Source organism: Prenolepis imparis, unplaced genomic scaffold, assembly GCF_030444845.1.
Source record: "Prenolepis imparis isolate NDT839.2.m4 unplaced genomic scaffold, iyPreImpa1.0 SCAF_11, whole genome shotgun sequence".
Lineage (NCBI taxonomy): Eukaryota > Metazoa > Arthropoda > Insecta > Hymenoptera > Formicidae > Prenolepis > Prenolepis imparis.
This window is the reverse complement of record NW_028141169.1, coordinates 1,590,712-1,608,465: the sequence shown is the minus strand read 5'-3', so window position 1 is coordinate 1,608,465 and position 17,754 is coordinate 1,590,712. Positions and strand designations below refer to the sequence as shown.

At 35.9% G+C, this 17,754-nt stretch overlaps 1 protein-coding gene across 5 annotated transcripts; it reads right to left on the bottom strand.

Annotated features, from left to right (window-relative positions):
* Nucleotides 1–705: 705 nt before the first annotated feature.
* Nucleotides 706–11,753, bottom strand: LOC145942619 (uncharacterized). 5 transcript variants are annotated; one of them, XM_083049525.1, is made up of 14 exons: nucleotides 11,381–11,753; nucleotides 7,703–8,290; nucleotides 7,375–7,632; nucleotides 6,943–7,227; nucleotides 6,614–6,821; nucleotides 6,282–6,523; nucleotides 5,823–6,036; nucleotides 5,512–5,681; nucleotides 5,107–5,401; nucleotides 4,770–5,027; nucleotides 4,541–4,633; nucleotides 4,234–4,381; nucleotides 3,935–4,109; nucleotides 706–3,759 (listed from the first exon to the last, which is right to left on the bottom strand). In XM_083049525.1, exons 2-14 carry the CDS (start codon nucleotides 8,120–8,122, stop codon nucleotides 3,532–3,534), a joined length of 2,994 nt encoding a protein of 997 aa, XP_082905651.1. In that variant the 5' UTR covers nucleotides 8,123–8,290; nucleotides 11,381–11,753; the 3' UTR covers nucleotides 706–3,531. The 5 variants fall into 5 exon arrangements, with proteins under 5 accessions (XP_082905651.1, XP_082905655.1, XP_082905652.1 ...); XM_083049529.1 differs by having other exon boundaries at nucleotides 6,294–6,523; XM_083049526.1 differs by having other exon boundaries at nucleotides 11,623–11,752.
* Between the last annotated feature and the right edge of the window lie 6,001 nt (nucleotides 11,754–17,754).

Genomic DNA, 17,754 nt, shown 5'->3' with positions numbered 1-17,754 from the left:
GGCGCAGAAAAAATTGGCTCAGGAAGAGCTCCTTCAAGAAGGTAGAAGCGTAGAAGGCTCTCCGAGTATAGAATTGTCAACGTAAGATACAATATTATGTAGCTGATATAAGCAATCTCTTTAATATAAATTGAAGAAAAAAATAAAAGTTAAATGTGAAAGAGATAACATAAAGCAATGTATTTTCAAGAATCAGAAATGCTTGCATGTACTGCGAATAAACTTCACATAATAAACATATATATTTCAGACTTCATGTAGTATAGAATAAAAATTGAGAATTATGCTCAAGGTATCTGTAAATAAACTTAAATATGTACATCATTATATGTTTCATATAATATAATCTTGATAAATAAATTATAAATATAATAATAGAATGTGTTCCATTATTATTAACTATTAATGTGTTAAATTCTATTCATTATTAAATACTATAATGATGGCACATCTTAAGTAGTGTTTTACTTCCTTATAAAAAATTAAATATACAATCTTTCAAAATTATATATAAGAAATTTATCAATTTTAGAAAAAAAGTAAAAAAATTATTTATAAAAAGTGCATATAGAAAGAAAATCTTTAAGTTATTATGCAAAAGTATCCTATAAAATGACTTCACTAGTCATTTATATTTATTTCATCCGAGAAGTTAAAATCATAATTACTTTTTACCCTGGTTCCCCCCAATGCATAAACATAATGTTCAGTTTTATGCCAGCAGAGTTTATTTCTTTCTCTATTGTATAAAAAGTATATATGTATTGTGAAACATTTCGGGCCCTGAGTTATCTTCGTCGAAATTGGTGTAAAATTTTGAACCTTGAGTTTGTAGCCTGAATTTTAATATTCACGAGACTTATAGCCAAGGAACGATTGCACCAGTCTCAATTAGTGCTAATCAATCAAATTTTCTTATTTTATCTACATTATGAGCAAATCAAATTAATCAGAAATTTTTTTGTTTTATCAGAGACATAAAACAAAGAAACTTTTCTGTATTGGAGTTAGTGAGTTCACATATCATTGGTGCAATCGAACCTGACACAAGAAATTTTTATATGAGTAAGATGCAAACTTTTATACAATGGCTAAGAGAATATATGTAACTTGCATATATATACTCTACTCTCTATCAATAGACATAAATAGGACGCGGGATAAACTTGGTGATGTGTGATGTCTCTGTGAGCGTTATATACAAACATGGTTTCCTCCGCTAAGATTTTCTTATGCATAAGAAAACACATCTACTTATATTTAATATTTGTATAAAATACATAGCAAATCGCCGTTTAATTCAAACATAATAGATCCTATTAAATTTAGTACACGCACTTGTTTTGCACAATACTGAAATATATAAAATTAATGAATCCTATACGAAATATATAAAAACAGTACAATCTGTCTAATTATTTTCAGAATTAATAATTATATGGATTTGTATAATAAATATGATATTTACACTGAGTTTCAAGAGCATGTGTGTGTGTATGTTAATGATATATTTTGTTAATAAAATTTAGAAAATTTTATATTGATTTTTTTATGTCATTTAAATAATATAATTAATGAGATATTTACTAAAAATAGTAACAATATTTTTCGCTTTATTATTTTATCATCATAATATTTTATCACTAATGACAGAAATATAAATTTTTACATATATAATCATTTTTTTCCTTTTATTAGTTTAAAAATATGGAAGAGTAATTGTCAGCAGCAATTAAAATGTCATATTAAAAAATCTGTATATTAAATGAAAATTTTATGTCTACTATTTACACGGTATAATATCGGTCAAGTATAACTTATATTTATGAAAATATATTCGTATTTATGTATAATGAATGTTAATATAATGAAAATATAATGAATGATAACAAGCAGTACAAAGCAGTTTCAAATACAGCATTATCAATATAGTTCAATTTTTTTTATATATAATATATATTCTTTACTGTATAATGGATGATTTGTACTCTAGACAGTTCCACTTATAGCATATTTACCAATAGTGCACTTTGGAAAAACATTTGTTGATATGTATGTTGTATGTGTATAGATGAATATATATATGAAATGAAATGCTTTATACTTTGTTTCGTAAATATTCTAATTATATATATGTTATTAAACATCAGTCAGTTAATTTTATTTTAAAATTATGTGATATAATTAAATAAATTTTATACATTTAATAGAATATTATTATTTTGAGAATAATTGTTTCCAATTGAAATCATTCTATGCGAAAAATAATTGTAAGTTAAAACGTAATTTTCTATAAAAAAAACGTATGTACAACATAGACTGCATGTACAGATATATAAATGTATGTAGATCAATGTCATCAATCATTACATTATAAAAATTATCATTTTGTATAATATCTGTAAAAAAAGTACCAGATTTTTACTACATTTAATAGCTTTAAATCTAATATTCGTAAATAATACAGAAGGCAATGCATTTTTTATATCATTGGTGATATTTATGCATTTGTCACACAAGAGACGAAAATTCAAATAAAAACGAATGTTTTCAATATAATAATATAAATTACATCACATGTTATTTAATTATAGCACAATTTTAAAATAAAATTTATATTGACTGATGTTTAATAAGCAATAGAATATTTGCAAAATAAAAGTATAAAGCATTTCATTTAACACGTATATGTTCACATATCATATACAAATACATATGTACTATATCTATGAATGCTTTTCAAAGTGCACTATTGAGAAATGTGCTAAAATAGATCTGTCAAGAATATAAATCATGTTCATTATACAGCAAATAATAGTGTATATAAAACCCAAGAATGTATTGCTGTATTAATAATGCTATACTTGAAAAATTTCTGCTTATTGTCATTCGTCGTACTTTCATAAATATGATTATGTTTTCATAAATGTACGTTGTATACGCTGTCAGAGTTAATGCTGTATTTTGTACTCAATAGTATGAACAATTCCACTTGATGTAGAAAATACATTGTCTTCTGTATAATTTAGTAGCAGCTGTCAAATGTGGCCAAAATTTAGCATTATTTTTCTTTCTTAGATATTACGCAAAATAATTTTTATAATTTGGCAACAGATAACATTGACATCGATCTTTACAAACATATATATCTATGTACGCAGTTTGTGTGTGTGTGTTGTGTAACACACACACACACACATACATATACATGCACACATACTTATATATTTGTCCATATATTCTAAATTAAAAATAGATATTGCTGCCGATCCGTCGCGATTTCTTTACGAAAAATACATTTTACAGTTTGTACTGTAGCTGTAGAGCTAAATGAAGTCTCTCATAAACGTTGAAAATTTAGCGAATTATTTCACGCGCGGCGTGAATGAAAATCGCTTACAGTGCGGTAGCATTGAAAAATTCTAATCTTATCAATCTTATATTTGAAAATCGAATACTTGCACAAACCCTGTAGCCCATAGGCTAGAAACATTCTGGAAAACGGCCGCTTTGCTACTGGTAGATAGACTATTATGAGTTGTTCGATGTAGGATTGGAATTCGACATCGATTCCACGCGCATCGAATCGATCCTGGCGACGATTTTTAACGCGGGGCCTAACTTGATGCTCATAGCCGACATGAGATGATCCTCTTTCAATAACATGAGAGCTTGACCATCAATCTCCTGAATAGCAAAGTCCTCTGCGTAATCGGCGCATCCTGGTAGACCGCGTATAAACTCACACACTTCACCCACCTATATATAAAATATAATAATTGTAATTATTGTAATACAATAGATATAATTTTTAATAATTTTGCTGTTGCGTTAATTTGTTTTTTTCGTATATATATATCATATATCTCATATCATATATATATATATATATATATACATATACATATATACAAATATTAAAATATCTAATTACCGTCCATTTAACTGGATTCACTTTCGGCAATGATTCGTCGGTGGAGGAAGTGGTAGTCGTAGATAATGACCTCTCTTCGCCATTCTTCTTCGCTACGTCATTATCGACAGTTTTAGTTTCAGTCTCTATCTCAGTCCACTGTTTTTCCATACCATCTCGTGTTTCGCGTTTTTTACTGCAGATAAGATACGACATAGTTTTCATTAAAAGCAGTATTTACAACAAATATATTTACGAAAATATAATTGAACAAAATATATTCATTTGATATATAATAATATACAAAATGTGGGGCTTACCTCTTTGCACACATCGACGAGCAGAATCGTTTCTCTTTCTTGAGCTTGATGTTCTGTTCATCGATTGCGTTGCCACAGCTTTCGCACTTACTGATTTGCCCATTGGTTCCATCCTCTTCATTCGAATAATTAGGACAATGTTTCTTCTCTATATACACATACACAATTCAAATTTGTATTAAACTGAATTTAAAATATATGTACAATGTTTCTTCTCTATATACACATACATAATTCAAATTTGTATTAAACTGAATTTAAAATATATGTATAATGTAATCATTTATAAAAAAAATAGTTTACTTACTTGGAGGTTCCTCGTAAATTTCTCTCTCCGCAGCTGTGTTGTTTCGATTGAGAATATTGGTAGTCTCCTGACTTACCGCAAACGGTTCTGATGCTGCGACAAAGACAAAATAAAAAATGTTTGCATCTGATATCGCAGTATGGAAATTAAATTTAATATAAGCATGTATGAGGAGAGAAGAAAGAAAGAAAGAGATGAAAATGCAATTATATTATGATAAATGTCACACCTTCCTGTATCACGAATCCTTCTATCACATGGGTAAGGACCTGTGGTTTCACCATAGCTTTAGGTGGTGCTTGTTTATTGTTCACTGTAAATGGTGTGGAAATAGTCATATTCGGTGACTCATCGCCGATGACACCGTTCGTAATAGCGTTGACTGCATTGGCTAGTCCTGCTAATGGGTTATTGCACTGTTTCTCTTCTACCTTTGGAGCGATTACTTCCTCCTCTTTCGTCGTCGCCGTCTTACATGGATCTCCGTCTGTACGTATGCCGAACATTTGTATCTTTATCTCGAATCCGCTAAATTTGCAATTTATTAAGAAGAGATTATTAATTACCTGTTATTTCCGTCTGAGGTGCTACTACCGCGACTTCTTCCGTAGCAACAGGCATGTCATCCTTTTTCAGAACTAATTTCACACTATCATCAATTGTCATTGGAGCTAGATTTGTAGTAGATGGCAGTACGAGAGAGCATTCAGCCTGCGGATTACGATCCGGTGACGTGATCATTATAGCCGAATTGGTGTTATCGTGCGTTGGCTGATCCTGGGTCGCGTTCACGATCGGCATCGCTTGAACCTGCGACGCTCCGTTGACTATTTGATTACTTATTATCGTTGGATTGATAGCCTAAAAATAAGGATATTTCATTCTTAATCGCGGTTCTCTATTTGTATTTCGAAAAGAATGTTCACGCCTAAGTGTAATCAGTAATTTAGATATAGTCTATCGATTAGTACCGGTAAAGGAAGCTGTTGTACTGTCGACATCGGAGGCTGCGGCACCTGATTCATTTGTGACGTGGCGGCGATTCCGACTCCGACACCTCCTACCGAGACTACTGGCATAATAGAGCGATCTGTGCCCAAGACAACGCCAGATTGTTGCTGTTGTTGCAATGTCATATTCGCTACGTAATAAAAAATTTCACACTTATTATTAAACGTTATTTACACTCTTCGTTGCAATATTATTAACACGTTGGCTATCGCGCTGAATATTACAACATATTAAATATTATTCAAAAACTAACTTAACCAAATGCTCTTACTCATAATGGGTTTAGGTTGTATTTGCTGTTGAGAGGATTGCATTTGTTGCTGATACTGCTGTTGCAGCTGCTGCTGCTGCTGCGGATGCTGTTTCTGTTGTATGAAGACTTGCTGATGTTGTATCGATTGTTGAGCTTGCTGCTGCTGTTGTTGCTGCGGAGACTGCATCGGCTTGCCACGGCCTTTTCCTCCACCGCCGCCGCTCTTACCGCTCTGAATATTTTTTGATAAATAAAATGTTATTACATAGTACTTTTCTATTAGCATTATTTTCTATTCACATTATTTTATTATTACTTTATTATAATATTATTATTATACTTCTAGTTTTCCGATTACGCCAATAAATGTACAATTCTCTAGGTAACTCTTTTGTTGCAATCGAGTAAATAAATGTATCTCACGTAGCACTCAAAATAATCGTGACGATTACTGTGTGCTAATGTTAATATAGTAACCTGTACTTGTACCGTGGCTTGTACTCCATGAACAGTCTGCGTGGAGACAGAACTAGCGGCACGTATATTGGCAGCCTGCACTGCTTGTAAGGATGATGGCAGAATACTTAAAGGCCGCTGTCCGCCCGTGTTTGGTTTACCCTGCTGCGACTGCTGCTGCTGAATATCCATGACTTTAGTAGGTTTACCGCTGGCCGCTGTTATCTGCTGCACACCCTGTATCTGTTGCTGTGTTGCAAGAGCTAATCCGACAGTAATAAAATAATTCAATCATTCTCTATGTTAATTTTTTTACCATCATATTACTGAGAAAGTACTCGAAAAATACTTACCATTGTGCGTTTGTATCGGTTGTGGACTCTGTATAAACATGTCCTGTTGCGTCGGACCGCGAATGAATATCTGATTGGGCGCGGCAGTGAGTAGAGTTGGTTGTTGTAATCCGGCAGTCCATACTTGTGGCGCAAATTGCCAGGGTGCAGCAAATTGCATACCACCGCCTCTTCCACCAGAAGGTGTTCCGGCAGTGCAGGCTGTATACTGTTGGAGATATAAAAACGATTGTGTAAATATAGATGGTAATATCTTTAAAGAATAAATATACAAGACGTATGACACGCTCTAATATCATGGAATAAATGTGTCTACTATATATGTTCACCTTTTGCACCTGGTCTTGCTTATTCGCCGATTGTTGCTGTTGCTGCTGTTGCAGCGAAGGTGGTGGTTGCGGTGAACCTAATACGCCAAGTTGACCAAAGACCAGTGTTTGACCACCACCAGGAGTAGCAGATGTGGGTACTGGTAAATAGCCGGTAGGAAATCCTTGGACTTTGGTGCCACCTGCACCGGGATGACCACCGCCTTGGCCGGGCGTTGACGCCGTAGTTAGCATATGAGGAGTCAGTTGAGCTGCAGACTGAAATGGCTTTCCAGCTGTTATCACCTGCAAATTATATATTGTTTTTTCCAATCCAAAATCGCAAATCTAACAGGGAAAAAGACAACAAAGAAGAGAGATATACTCTAGTGCATATTAACTTTCAGTGCCAAAAATAAGAGAATTTAAAAATTAAGGCAAAGTTAATTATACCTGAATAGAAGAAGGATTTATGCCCGCTGGATGCAGCGCGAGATTTCCTGGCATCAATAAAGGCGTGCCTTGAGTATTATACAATTGTTGTAAGTGATAAGCTTGACTCTGGATCGGTTGTTGAATCACTTGGACTGCTTGTGGATGAGCCATTGTAGTTATAGTAGTCGCACCCTGTTGACCAGATAATGTCATGGATACACCACCTACTCCCTGCTGCTGATGCTGTTGCATCGATACTGCGACAGCATTCTGCAACTTTTTTAAGAACAAGATGTAAAAGTATATATCGACAGATTCATATTTAAAGATTAAAATTAATAACTACCTGTTGTTGAGGCATACTTGCAGCTACCTGCGGCTGCACTTGAACTTGAGTAGGAACAACATTGTGCGGTCCGTTATTTTGCTGCTGCTGTTGTGGTTGTTGGGGCTGTTGTTGTGATTGCTGCTGTTGAACCTGCTGCTGAACTTGCATTTGCTGTTGCGACTGGACCTGTTGTTGAATCTGCTGCTGCGATTGAACCTGTTGTTGCTGCAGTTGTTGAGGCTGTTGAACCTGTTGAGGCTGCTGCGATTGCTGTACATGCTGCTGTTGTGGCTGCTGAACATTCTGCTGCTGTTGCAGATCGTGAGTTGCGATCATTATTTGCTGTTGTTGAGATTGTTGTTGAGACTGCTGTTGTTGCTGTGACTGCTGCTGTTGTGATTGAGACGGCGAGATTCCAATCGGTTTAACATCTGTCATGTTTTCTTATACTCTTTCAAAATTCGAGCACAGACTTAGATAAGCTTCTTTTCTTCTGAGAAAAAGAAGTATCTTTCATCGATAGTGTTCACTTATAGGTAGCCCTTTTTCTTTGCCATTTTACATTTATATTTTCATGATAGTTTCAATCTTTTTATCATACTGCATCTGTAACATAAACAGATATAATGTAATATAAACAAATTATAAAAATATAAAATAAAAATTAATTTTTGAATACACCTCTCAACATATTCTTAAATATAAAATTCTTCTTTCAGTTTCTAAATTTCTTTGAAAATAGATTTTCCATTTAATAAATATATGATACATAGAAATTATATACTTGGATAAAAAACATACGTTTAAATAATAAAATTTCTATTTTGTGTACAGTATTGTGTACTTTTTTCTCATCTCCACGAATATACGGCAGGTGTCTACTTCGTAATCATCGCAGAATAAAAGAGAGAGAGAGAGAGAGAGAGAGAGAGAGAGAGAGAGAGAGAGAAAAAAAAGAAAGTAGCCATTAATCGTGCAATATGCGTTGCCCCCCTAAACATAACCTTCAGAGATACGAAGCTTGACGATTATCATTGCCAGCAAGGCTATTACGAGTCCGATGTGCAAGAGTGAAGTGTTCTGTGTGTGCGCTGCATTTTTTTTGACGTCCACGGAAAGTTTTTCGTTCTAATAAAGTAAGTTTGTGGAAAAATTGTCCATTTCCGCGTGAAATAACGCGCAAGATAAATTGCATGTGCAGTGGAATCGGGGGAACAAAGACATGTGTGTAGTTTCACCCATTTGCTCCGATATATAGATCAATTTATCAGTATTAATATCACCTGCTGCTTCATCGCTCGATCGAATTTCATTATCAACGAGGTATTTTCTTATTACGACTTTATCATTGCGGAAATTAATTAATCGATAAAACACGATTGATAGGTTATGTATCATGATTATCTTGTGATGCATCAGAATTATATTACATATATACACTAGCAGTTGTATTCAGAGTAAAAATCGTGTCAATATTTTATATGGAAGTGACTTTTCCATGTTATTCGATATGTGTTTCGTCCAGCAATTATTTGTTGTGAAATTTTGTTATGTTAGCTATGTGCGATAAGAATAATGCTGAGTATCTCAAAACATTGAAGTCTTTTAAATTCTCATTGATGTATAGCGGAAGTAATGATTTCATCAAATGTTTTTTCCAGAAGAATACAGAGATATACTGTGCAAAATACTATAAAAATATTAATCTCTATTCACAATTGATAGCCTGAATACTCCTCTTGCGTAGATGCATATTTTTCATTCCAATTTCATCATTTCATTTAAATATGATTAAAGTATTATAATATAGTAGTTTCTTAATATCAGAATTATTTATTTTAACTGTGCAACTTGTTTCTTTTTAGTTTCCCTTAAAAAAACTAATAAAGTGTTTATTCATGTTTCATTTTAATTGCAAAAATATTAAAAATATGTTGAGATGCGCAGATTTAAGATTTAATACTATTGTGACAAAGTGAAATGTTATTGCAAGTTTTTGCTTGCTGTGTTTTTATCTGTAATAAGCTTCTCTAAATAAGAATTAATATGTCATATGCCATCAGTAGCATATTGAGAAATGTAATCACTCTGTTCTTATAAATCTCATCAAAATAACATAATTAAGCGCGTTTTACGCACAATACAAAACCAATATTGACATTTAATGCTGCAAAATCATTCTTTAAATTCCATTGTTATTAAACAGAATTTTTTTACATTTAGAAAGCTACATTTTATTTATGGATTCTTTGATCAATTTTTTTTTTTTAGAAAGAGATTCTTGTTAATCGCAGATTTCCAATAGATATCACATATCTTTTTAATTAATGCTTAATAAGACAAAATAAAATCCATACGCTTTTTTCAACTTCTAAATATACATATATCTATTTAATTTTTAATATATACTGCATAGTATGAGAAATTCAGGTATAAGAATAAACCCAATATCCTGTTTATCTTTTTGTTAGATAATTTCGATAAAGGCAAAGAGCGACTCGATATGTGTATCTCTTTCGAATTGGAAACAACGATTTTACAGCGAAACTGGAACATGAAATGTCAATACGCGTTTCATATACATAAAAGGTGATTTGGTACGTCCGAGGCGTATCCGTCCGTAATGCCAGAGTTCGATATTTCTCTCAATGGAGAGAAAAAAAGAAGAAAAGAAGAAAATGCCGCGCTTCGAAGAGAAAGGCAAACGGAGAAAGAGAGAGAAAGAGTTGGACGCCGACCAACTCGCGCGGTAAAACAGAGCTCTATATACCCTGTCATCCGAATAAAAACTATCGCGCGTGGATATCGATCCGGTACAAAACGCGGGACGACAACGACAACGACGATGCATATCCATTTTGGTATGCGTGCTTGCATGCGTGTGCGAGCGAACGAACAAAATGTCGCCCCAGCCCACCATAATTAGTGCCGCATTTATAGCGAGAGAGAAACGGGGGAGGAGGAAGGCGAAGAGAGGGTCGAGAGCGAAAAAATACGATTGAAAGGCGGGTTAGCGAAAAGGAGAGGTGGAGGAGAAAGAAAGAAAAGAGAAGGGGTGGGGAATGCAGAGAAGGGGGAGAGAGAACTGTGCCAGGGGGACGGCTGACACATGGATTTCTCTCTGTCTCTCCGTAATGGCTATATAACGGACGAATGCTATAATAACAAAACAAATAACAATAAACACGATATTCGAGGGACGCGCGCGATTTTTCCTAACGCGTCTCTTCCTCGGAACGAGAGATAAGAGAGAGAGACGCTTCGCGATAAAACACACGCAGGCAAGTATCCGGTCGCCGCAGTCCGTCCCTCGTGCGAATCCGGAGCGGTGTTCCGCCGACATATTGAATTACAAAATTAAGTACCGTTCGGAGAAACGATGGGAACGGGTGAAGCGAAACGGACGGAGAAAGGGACGCAGCAGGACGGGGAGGGAAGACAGAGATAGAGATATATATATATATATATATAGAGAGAGAGAGAGAGCATGCAGACGTGTATCGAGCAAAACGCGTCGCGCGATATATCATCGGCCGGCTCGATTTATCTGGTGAATAAATTTTCACGCGTAGTATATATGTATATCACGGAAAAGCAGAGAAGCGAGACAAGTGTGTGTACACTCGACGACAACGACGCCGCCACGAGTCGACGGAAGCTTCGACCACGGACATCTTGCTTTATTCAGGTACTCACATGGCGACTGCGCAGTCACACCTATAAAGCACGTTTCGAATAGGGTTGCGCGTGTGTGCGAAGTGTATACAGGGTGTATGCGTCTCTTTAGTGTGTATGTGTGTGTGTACCGATACCACACACACACACTTTGCTTCGTCGCAGCCGTCGATGCCAACGTTCGTTCGCGTTTTCACTTTTCCACAGTTTTCACTATTTTCCACCGTGCGACACCCAGTGCGAAAAAAAAAAAAACTCGTTACCGCAGTCACGGGATCTCGCGAACGAGTTCGAAGAGTTCTCGTTATCCGTTGCTGCTGCTGCTGCTGCTGTGTGCTGGCTGGCTGGCTGGCTGGCTGGCTACCTCCCTGTCCTTCCACACGGTATAACACAACTACCTCCTCCGTTATGCCCGCGCGTCCTCGAAGTGGCTATCCCCATCCGTCCGCTACCCCCTCGCCGCGCGTCTCCCCCCCGATCGCGTTCTCTGATTGGTTCGATGGGGGACAAATCCCAAAGGCATCGTCCGCGCCGAGAAAGGCGGAGCCATCAGATATAGTGGCTATAGGCGCATGCTCGCTAACGGTACTCTCTACTCTAATGTCGCTCTCTCTTTCTCTCTCTCTTTCCTTCTTTCTTTCTCTCTCCCTCGTTCCTATACACACGCGTACACACATACATACCACTCGTTTCTGTACGTACACGACTCTATAGTCCGTACCATATTTCATAGCATAGCGCGGGCAGAGATGTACGAAATTTTCCCAGCACCCTGCTGTATATTTTATTTTACGAAGATATAAAATTTTTAAGAATTTTTTTCTTGTGTTTTTTAGAAAGCTTATTGTTAATCTTTGTTTCTCCTTTATCTTCTTTTTTTCCTTTTTTTACAATATTTAATGCATTTTATTAATCACAATAATTAACAATATTTTTTATATTAACAATAAAGAGTAATTATGTTTGCACTGTTTATGTGTAGTGTATTAATACTGTTAATATTGTCTTCTGATTAATACTTTTTTTGGCAAGTTAAATGTACGTAGATCAAAACTATATTTATACACATATATTTGAGATATTTTGTCTATCTTTAATTCATATAATTATATATAATTTGATAATCTCTATTTAATAATCCCAACATACACAATACGTTAATTTTACACATATCATACGTCATACAAAATTTAAGATTCTAAAATTAACTTTTTCTATTAAGGGAGAAATGTTTTATCGAGGATACAAAAGAGAGAACAAATTCCTTAAAAGAGATTATTATTGTAACGTGAATCTATTCATATATAATCTATTATTGTAACAAGAACACGAATAGCGAAAGACTTATATCACTGTTATTGTGGTATTCATATGATCAATTATCAATAGCGCTAATCAATACAGAGAACTTTATATAATTATGATTGCACGATCAAAAATGTCTCTATATACCATTATTTGTGCATCTCTATCATGCAAATATGTATCTTTATTGCATTATTTCACATTATCGACAAGATGATCTATACATATAATCTTGACATGACATTATTACTAATTATTCCATTATTAATATTATTCCAGAATGTCAATCATATTTGCTGCATGTGTAAATGAAAACAATTATCACAGTCACAGTCGTAATTAAAATATTTAGCTTGCATTAAAACGAGTATTATCACAAGCATTATTATTATAATTGTAGTATTATGAGAAAGGATTTAATCTATTATAATTCAAATTATTTACTACTAGTGAAAAAAAATATATAATAGATTTAGAAACATTAAAAACGTGACAAAATAAAATCGTATTTTTTTTAATTAACAAAAATATCCATCAAGGCAGGAAAGTCAGGATAATTTTGACCATAAAGTTTTGTCCTCCATTATCGTTGGACCTCCTATGTCGTATAAGGCGGAGAAAACTAGGAAAATGTCTACTTTGACAAAGGTTGGTTAACCTTTTTCTATTGGTGTCACGAAGGACATTTCTTGAAACAATGGTCACTCTCTTCAACGTGATAAATTTGAAAAATACGTTATGTATAAGAGAACCCTTTTCGTCTTGGCATACATTTGTTTCTTTCATCCCTTTCTCTCTCATAAACTTCATTATTCGAATTACAAAATAAATTCATAAAATATATTGAAATCAATATATCAAGATATCAATTAATCTGTAATGATACGTTGGATCGATTAAGACGTATATATATGTGTGATTTTATATTGTGTCGCAGTTTTTTTTGTACAATTCACAATATTTAAATCGATGTCTAGTAAATCTGAAATTATTTTTTTTCTTATCTAATCAAAGTGGAAACATACGAACGTGTTGACATTAATTTTTAATCTAATCCTAATAAATTAACATGTTTGCACATAGTTCATAATATTCACGGTAAAATACATCGATGTAATGACAGCGTAATATCCAATAAGTTTAGCGCGGGGCCCCGCGGAGGTGCAAACACGTCCCTGACACGATTTCTCTAACTAAACCCGAGTTTATGCTTCCCGGCTCGAAACTCGAGGACTCACGAGCCGCATGCGATTGGTTCGTCGCAGACTCTCGCAGACATTTTCCACTGCAATCAATGTGTACGAATGTGTTTGTAGTCGCTTCTTCTTCTTCTTTTTTTTTAATTCGATGAGATAGACGCAGGCAAATCTTGAAAAAAAAAATACATCTCACGTCCTTGACGCGGGACGCGATGCTTCCACCGGAGGTCGAGAAAAACTCCAATTTTAATGTCGAGGCCTCCCATGCATAATGCATCCCGTTTCGCCCGAGGCGCGGGGGCTCTTCGTTCTCGCGTGGATCAAGGACGCGCGAATCTCTCGTTATTTCGGTCGAAAGTGGCCCTTAAAAAATCTCCTCCTTCCTTTCTATCTCTATATTTCGACGAACTAAAACGTATTAGAAAATATTACGAGCTTTATTCGGGAACGAACGTTTGATTCTCTCCTAAATTTATCTTACGATTAGAATCGTCTTGATTTTAGAAACCCCCTCGATGCCCCATCCCTACGCAGCGGTGATTCTGCCTTGTTGGAATTCTCCGGGTGGGTCTTCAGAGCTGAAAAAAAAGAAAAGGGAGAAAGAGGGAGAAGAAAGACACACCGACGTGAAGTGCCGATTTATCGTTCATCTCCCAATACCGGTCTCGGATTTCGACGCGAGACGCGACGGTAGGACGTATCGCGCGTAGGGTAGGAAGAGTCGCGCGGTTCGTACCAATCCCAGTAAACAGCCCTATATAAACGCACGCGTGTGCATGTGTCTATATATAATACACATGTACAGTTGTGTGTATGTATGTGTGTGTATGCGTTCGACGTGGGTCGAGTCGCGACGGATGGGCGAAAGGGAAGGGAAAGGGAAGAGAGAAAGAGAAGGGATCACGCTATAGTCCGCGTTTATGCTGTGTTAGAGAACGATGGACCGTATCTTCGCGTCGTATTTTGCCGTCCGACCGATAGAGCGTGGATGGGAGACGCGCGGATGGGAGAAGCGGGCCAGCCAATGGTGTGGGTCGCAGCGGGTTGCCACGGAAACAAGTTAATGATTCGGGCTGCTACCCGGAGGAATTGGTCTGGCCGGTGCGGTCGGCGCGTGTAGCGTCTTCCCATGCGTCCGCGCATGCGCCGCGCTGCCCCTGGGGGGGACTATCCTCGTCTCGCTCGTTCGCTCGTCGCGTCCCAGGCCTTCTCGTCTCTCGATATAGCTGCAACCACACACGACGATACGCGGTCGATGCCGTGAATTAGGCGCGCGCACGGTTGGCTCTGTGTGTGTGGTCTATGCTCGTGTATGTGTGTACATGTACGCCTTGATTCGGCCAGTGCACACATAGACACATATACGCAACACACATCCATTATAGAAATAAACGCCGCGCGCGCGCACAGCGTTTAAGTCGTCGCGACGATTGGTTCCCTTCCCACTCCGCGTACTCTTCTCGATCTCTCTCGACGTTTGCTTCCCTTCTCTTTCCTTCCCCACACACCGGGCAGTTCTTTCTTCCTCTCTCTCTTTCTCTCCATATGTCCATCACGCTTCCCTCTCTCTACCGCGTTGGCTCGTTTTACTGCCATCTCCTCCTTCCCACACTCGCCGCCTCTTCCCTCTCTCTCCCCCTCTGACCTGTTTTTCTCCCCCCCTACACTGTCCTCCGGCCGATAATATACCGCCGCGTACCGTTCGGTGATACACGACGAGGAGGGGGCAGGAGTAGGAGGGCTCCCCATCGAAAGATTCGCTGTAGATTATAATATATCCGATGTCCGTCCGATCGGTCCTCGAATTAACATCGAGAAAATGGAAGCAGCCTTAGCGAAAAGGGGGCGAAATGTAATTGCCGCACGAGTGCCATGACAGATCCCCCGGTTAGGTCAGCACGCACGAGGGCACCGGGCCATCTTCGTCGTAGAGTATCGCGATATTCGATATTTGTAATATCGTGTCGAGCGATAAGATTGCCTCTCATTATCTACACGCATTTTTTTATCACGTAGATTAATATTTTTTGTTTGTTATGCTATTTTTTAATTTAGCACAATTAATATCGTCGCATGGAATTCATTATGACTCCATAATGTTTTCTTTTGCTATATTAGATTAGCTACATTGGAGATTGATACATGATCTTTGATTTAATTTTAAGTAATTAGTAATCAAATTGAACTTCGATAAATTGATGGTAGATCGATGACTAAGAAAAGAGAGATATACTACATACTACTACATGTGCATCTTATATATACGTTTCTTTTGTTAAACACATTCACGCTGCATTCTTCACGCACTGCTTTTGGAATGGATAGGGTCGCTATAATATTCCGACTATTCCACACGATTAGGGGTTAACAGTCTGATTCCACATGATTCTTCCAAGACGTCCTTGAAGAATTATGCCGTGCCGTTCACGAAACATACTCACACAATCTCTTTTACTATATAGACTAATCTGTAAATAGAAAATATATATTATTGTCTAATTATTATACGGAATTTCTCAGTATATTCACGAAAATAAAAGAGCTATAGGTATATACATATGGCAATGAGTCGATATTATAAATGAATATTTGTAATAGTAAAAGAAATTATGTGTAGGTATATGTGTGTATGAATGTGTGCGAACGACATGGCACACAATTATATATGTATATGTGTATAATACTCAAAACTATTAGATATTCTTTTAAAAATATATTTTTTAGCCAATTTGGAATCGATTTTTCTTTAGGGAAAATATCAAGGGAGATTATTTTTATTACCTCTTTTACATTTTTCGCATCATATATCTTAATTAATGCGTAATTAAATTTTAAAAAAAATCAAAACATTCTGAAGAGAATTTTATCTGAAAATTAATTAAAAAATATAATTTTGTCATCTATTCAATTCCCCGAAATTTAGTTTATGAAAGGGTTTTTCATTAAAAGTTTGTTTTAATCTATTTTAATTTAAAAATTATTGTCTCGATATTTTTCGCTAAGGAAAATTCTCTTCCAAATTGTTTTACAAATTTATCATTGGAAGAATATCTAATGGTTTTAGAACATTATCTGTGTATATGTGTATACGTATGTTTTTTAATTCATAAAATTTATATAATCTCTTATTTTAGATAATCTTAATTAATTTTAAAACGATTTATTTATCTATATTCTTATTTATTTCATTATTTCCCATTTATCCCATTTATCTAACTTTCACTAAAATAATGATATTTGATTTGTTTTTAAAAGATTGTCAAAAGATTTTCAAAAGATTTTCAAAAGATTGTTCACTATCTTTGTTGATAAGATATAGAATGAAGAAATGCAACGGTGACAAAAGGGCAAAGGAATGAAACGGAACAAAAAGGCGTTGTCCCTTTTTAACGTCAAATCAGTTCTTGGTTGGACTGCTTTTATATTTATCATCCATTCGTAATGTTATTATAAGAGGTTGCAAATAGTTGCGTTAAATTTGTTCATCGCGAAGATTCATTTATTTTCATTGTGCCACCGCTTCCTTTTGTAAAAGGCTCTAATGGGATTTTAACGATCCTCCGAGTATACGCCTAGGCGAGTCACTACGAGTGGCATTTCTTATAAACGGTACTCTTCCCCTTCGAACAACATGTTCTCCGAATTTGTGGAACGAATTCAAGTTAGATCTGTATTCTCACCGGGTTTAAGTGACGACGCGACGGGTTTTATCGATCGGACACTTAAGATTTCAGCGACTGGATTAAGCATCATCGATCCCTCGTTTCTATTTTCCACCCGCGGGGAGCCATCGGTCAACGCTAAAATTAAATTCTTAATAACGCCTTTCCTTCACGGGATTTTTCGCGGCCGTAGATTGAAGGGTTTAATGTCTAATTAATGAGCGAATTG

Bases quoted from the DNA above. Each gene is read 5' to 3' on its own strand.
- LOC145942619 (XM_083049525.1), bottom strand. From the start codon at position 8,122: ATGACAGATGTTAAACCGATTGGAATCTCGCCGTCTCAATCACAACAG. The intron at 5,682-5,822 runs GTAAGAGCATTT...TTTATTACGTAG, and splicing joins ACAACCTAAACCCATTATGA to CGAATATGACATTGCAACAA. The intron at 4,634-4,769 runs GTGTGACATTTA...TCTTTGTCGCAG, and splicing joins AGGATTCGTGATACAGGAAG to CATCAGAACCGTTTGCGGTA.